Source organism: Perca flavescens, chromosome 10 (genome assembly GCF_004354835.1).
Source record: "Perca flavescens isolate YP-PL-M2 chromosome 10, PFLA_1.0, whole genome shotgun sequence".
NCBI classification, from domain to species: Eukaryota; Metazoa; Chordata; class Actinopteri; order Perciformes; family Percidae; genus Perca; species Perca flavescens.
In genome coordinates, this window is record NC_041340.1 from 1,862,478 (window position 1) to 1,867,477 (window position 5,000).

A 5,000-nucleotide genomic window follows, 5' to 3' on the forward strand; every position below is an offset into this window, starting at 1 on the left:
TATATGTGTGTGTGTGTGTGTCTATGTATATTTGTGTGTGGTTGTGTGAACAACAATTTCATTGCCAATGACTGCTTCACTGTAATTGTTGTGCATATGTGCCAATGAGCATCGTTAACTCTTGATGTACAATATGTCTTGACATGTACAGAGATGATGAGCAGCCTGGGCCCATCTACAACCCCGACAACAAGCAGACCGAGGCCTACACAGAGAGGGGCTGGAAGGAAGAGTCAAACCAGGAGGTCAAGACCTCCAGCCAAGTCAGGACAGCCACACCACAGCTCAGGAAAACAGAGAGTGATCCTGATACTGCCCCACAAACCAGTAGGTTCATGCCCCGCAGAACACCAGGAGCCCAGGTGAATATGCATTCAGAACACTCACCAATGGACCTGTCCCAGCTGTACTTTGCCACGGATACCATGAGGACACTCTGCAAAAACACCAACAAGCAGGCAGCAAAAACAACAGGAAATGGAGAATGCATATACAAAACGGAGTGATGTTGAAGTTGAGGAACTGTACAAATACCTAGGTCTACTCATATACACGTCATTGGTGTCACTGCCAAGTCTCCAGGACTACTGGGGAAAAAAAAAAAAAAAAAAAACACCTCTTGTCTGTGCCCTTTCCAGCTACTGTAATGACAAGAGACAGATTCAGGGCGTTATCATGGAACATGATATGTCAGAAATGACCAGACGAAATGACCAGACGAAGGGAACACCACAGTAGGACAAGCTGTTCAGAATCCAACCTCTGATGGAGGACATTCGGAGTGCCTGCCAGGCTCATTACGTTTATGTTCTGCATTTGTGTATTCATTATGAGATCTTATATTATTATTTGTATACATGGAAAGAAATGTGTATATCTGCAAGGAGACAAATATTAGTTATCTTGCTTTTAGATTTTGTGATTGTTTGTGACTGTTTTAGATTGAAAATATCATGTTTTGTTTTGTTTATCTTTTTATTTGTAGTTTGTTTGTTTTGTCTGAAAATGGAGTTTTATGTTCTGTGTGGACCCCAGGAAGAGTAGCTGATGTTTTGCATCAGCTAATGGGGATCCTAATAAAATCAAATCACCACCCAAGGAAGGAACTGGACAGTCGATTAGTCGACTAATCAGTAGTTTAGGTCTTAGTCGACTAAGATTTCTTTAGTCGATTAGTCATTTTTTATGCTTATTCATGCTTAATTACTCATTTCCAAGAAACTCATGAGCACATTTATGGCAAACACAAGATTTAAAGTGGTGCTTTTGCAGGATTAATTGTGGAGAAACTCTGTTTTAAAGATGGTTAATTAACTACATTTATATTGTGCTTTTCTAGTCTTAACCACCTCTCAAAGCTCACAGCTCTGTCAATTAAATCAACTAATCGATTAGTCGACAAAATCCTATAAGTGTTAGTCGACTAAGAATTTCTTTAGTCGAGGACAGCCCTAGAGAGGATGGTGGCAACCGAAGCCAGAACTGGTGTGACCCAATACATGAAGGACAAACCAACGAAATGGGGGATCAAGCTGTTCGTGTTGGCAGAGTCAAGTAACGGCTACACCCTCAACTTCAACCTGTATGTGGGCAAATCACACACACCCAGCGTACATGGACTGTCATATGATGCTGTCATGGACCTCATTCAGCCATCACATCTTGGCACAGGGTACCATATTTACATGGACAATTTTTTACACAAGCCCCAAACTGTTCCTTGGTTTGGCTAACATTAACTTTGGAGCCTGTGGTACCTACAGGGACAACAGGAAAGGGTGTCCTAGTAGCAGAGCAAATGCCCTCAACAAAAAAATCCGAGAGAGGCACCGTAAGATGGATCAGAGAGGGCCCCCCCTGGTCTTTGTGAAGTGGATGGATAAGCGGGAGGTGTCAATATGCTCCACAATCCATCCAGCGTTTCCGGGCGAGGCTGTCCAGAAGAGAGTGAAGGGTGGAGATGGAAAGTGGGCAGTAAAAGACATTCCCTGCCCTACCCCTATCATTGCGTACAACAAGAACATGGGAGGGGTCGACCTGTCAGACCAGCTTCTCCAGCGTTATTCGACCCATCGCAGAGCTGCTCGCTGGTACCGTACCCTGTTCCTGCACTTTGTGGACATTGCTACAACCGATGCCTACATCCTACACTGTGAGATAAGCCAAAAACAACAGGTCCAGCACATGACACATAAGAACTTCCTGGTAGAACTGGTGTCCCAGCTGTGTGGAGTGGAAAAGACCGGAGTTGCCATCCAGAGGAGCACCGACCATGTTCCTGTTGCCATTGCCGTGGCGACAGATGTGAAAGAGAAAGCCACACAAGGCCAAAGGACCTGCCATCGTTGCCAGCAAGTGGAGAAGAAAAGGAACCTCACACCGTGGAAATGCAAGGCCTGTGATGTGGCCCTCTGTCTCATTGTGGACAGAAACTGTTTTGAGGAGTGGCACAGATAAAAAAAAAAAAAATAAAAAAAAAACACACCTGATAATTGTTGTAAATAGTAGTATGTATAGTTGATATGTTGATTTTGTGTTCATTTGACCTTTTGTATGGCATATTTGCACTATTTAGGAACCCCTCTTACTCAAGGAATGAAAGCCTGGCAATGTAGCTCTCTGTGTAAATGAACATGAAGTGTTTTTTAGAGTTTCTAAGCGAAAAAGAAAAGAAAAAACGCCTATTGCCACACTTGCTTTTTGCTGTATATAGATTGATTTTATCTAAATTTTACCTTTTTCTAGGTTGTATTTGCACTATTTGGGAACCCTCATACTCTGAGAATGCAAGGCCTTTGCCTTGCATATATATATGCATATATTATATATATATATATATATATATATATATATATATATATATATATATATATATATATATATATATATATATATATATATATATATATATATATCTTGATTATATCTGAATTTTACCTTTATATGTTGATATGTACAACTTGTGTTTACATTACAAACTTTTAAAAATGCTTGGTTGAGCATGTTTGTGTTTTTTATATTAAAAAAGCTATAATTTTTCAAATCGGATATTGTGTTTTTTGTGTGTTTTTGGGTCCAGTATGTTGATACAGTACATTAAAGTGAAAAACTAATGGTCTTGTCATATAGGTGATGGTGTGCTGAAAAAAAAGATACCAAACATTGGTATGGTAAACATTTCTTTATGTCGCAAAATAAAAAAAATTAAAAGTACTCAAAAACGGCCAAAATAGCCCAAGACTCCAAAGGGTTAAAGGTCCCTTGGTATGAAAATGTCACTTTATGAGTTTTTTTTTTTAACATTAATATGAGTTCCCCCAGCCTGCCTATGGTCCTCCAGTGGCCAGAAATGGTGATAGGTGTAAACCGAGCCCTGGGTATCCTGCTCTGCCTTTGAGAAAATGAAAGCTCAGATGGGCCAATCAGCAATCTTCTCCTTATGAGGTCATAAACGGAAAGGTTACCTCCACTTTCTTTGCTTCGCTCTCTCCTCCTCAATAGCTACAAACACAGAAATAGCACATCCTAAGGAAAGCTCATTGTGGGACTCGCTCTAGAAGCTGTAGAGACTTCAGATACAGTATTAGGGACCACTAAGGTCTATATAAAAGAGACTTCAGATACAGTATTAGGGGACCACTAAGGTCTATATAAAAGAGACTTCAGATACAGTATTAGGGGACCACTAAGGTCTATATAAAAGAGACTTCAGATACAGTATTAGGGGACCACTAAGGTCTATATAAAAGAGACTTCCAGATACAGTATTAGGGGACCACTAAGGTCTATATAAAAGAGACTTCAGATACAGTATTAGGGGACCACTAAGGTCTATATAAAAGAGACTTCAGATACAGTATTAGGGACCACTAAGGTCTATATAAAAGAGACTTCAGATACAGTATTAGGGGACCACTAAGGTCTATATAAAAGAGACTTCAGATACAGTATTAGAGGACCACTAAGGTCTATATAAAAGCATCCAAAAAGCAGCATGTCATGGGACCTTTAAAGAACACAACAGGACACACAAATTTAGTTTTTTTTCCGACATTTTTCTCACTTCTTCCAACGTTTTTTTTCGCTGCTTTTTCACCAATTTTAATGCTTTTTTCAATGTTTTTCAACACAAACGGGCCACACTGCCGGATCTTGTTTTGCGTTGTGTGAACATGTCCTTACCTTGACGGCGGGGTAGGTCTTTCTGTTCTTCTCGCTGGAGGCTCCTGGCAGACCGCCGTGGGACGGACCTTCACAGCCGTACCTGAACCTGAAGCCACGCTGGAAGAAATAACAAAAAAAACACATACAGTACAGGCCAAAAGTTTGGAGACACCTTCTCATTCAATGCGTTTCCTCTTTATTTTCATGACTATTTACATGGTAGATTCTCACTGAAGGCATCAAAACTATGAATGAACACATATGGAATTATGTACTTAACAAAAAAGTGTGAAATAACTGAAAACATGTCTTATATTTTAGATTCTTCAAAGTAGCCACCCTTTGCTTTTTTTGATAACTCTGTAAACCCTTGGTGTTCTCTCAATGAGCTTCATGAGGTAGTCACCTGAAATGGTTTTACCTTCACAGGTGTGCTTTGTCAGGGTTCATTAGTGGAATTATTTCCCTTATTAATAAAAAAGCAAAGGGTGGCTACTTTGAAGAATCTAAAATATAAGACATGTTTTCAGTTATTTCACACTTTTTTGTTAAGTACATAATTCCATATGTGTTCATTCATAGTTTTGATGCCTTCAGTGAGAATCTACAATGTAAATAGTCATGAAAATAAAAAGGAAACGTGTCATTTGAACTCATAATTCATACGCAGAACTGTCAAAAATAACGCATACAGCTGACCGATGTCGTACATTTTCTGCAGTTAACTCCGAAATTCTAACTACGTTATGGTTTAAAAAGGACTATCTTCTGCTACCTTTCCTCCTCTCATTCCCCCTGCTCTGGTGTTTCCCCCCTCTCTAGAGAATATCAGGGTG

At 39.8% G+C, this 5,000-nt stretch overlaps 1 protein-coding gene across 1 annotated transcript in view; it reads right to left on the reverse strand.

Annotated features, from left to right (window-relative positions):
- Positions 1–5,000, reverse strand: part of nfkb1 (nuclear factor of kappa light polypeptide gene enhancer in B-cells 1) — an 85,277-nt gene that overhangs the window by 63,587 nt on the left and 16,690 nt on the right. The window contains 1 exon segment of the mRNA XM_028590166.1: positions 4,183–4,281. Coding sequence (XP_028445967.1) covers positions 4,183–4,281 — 99 coding nt within the window.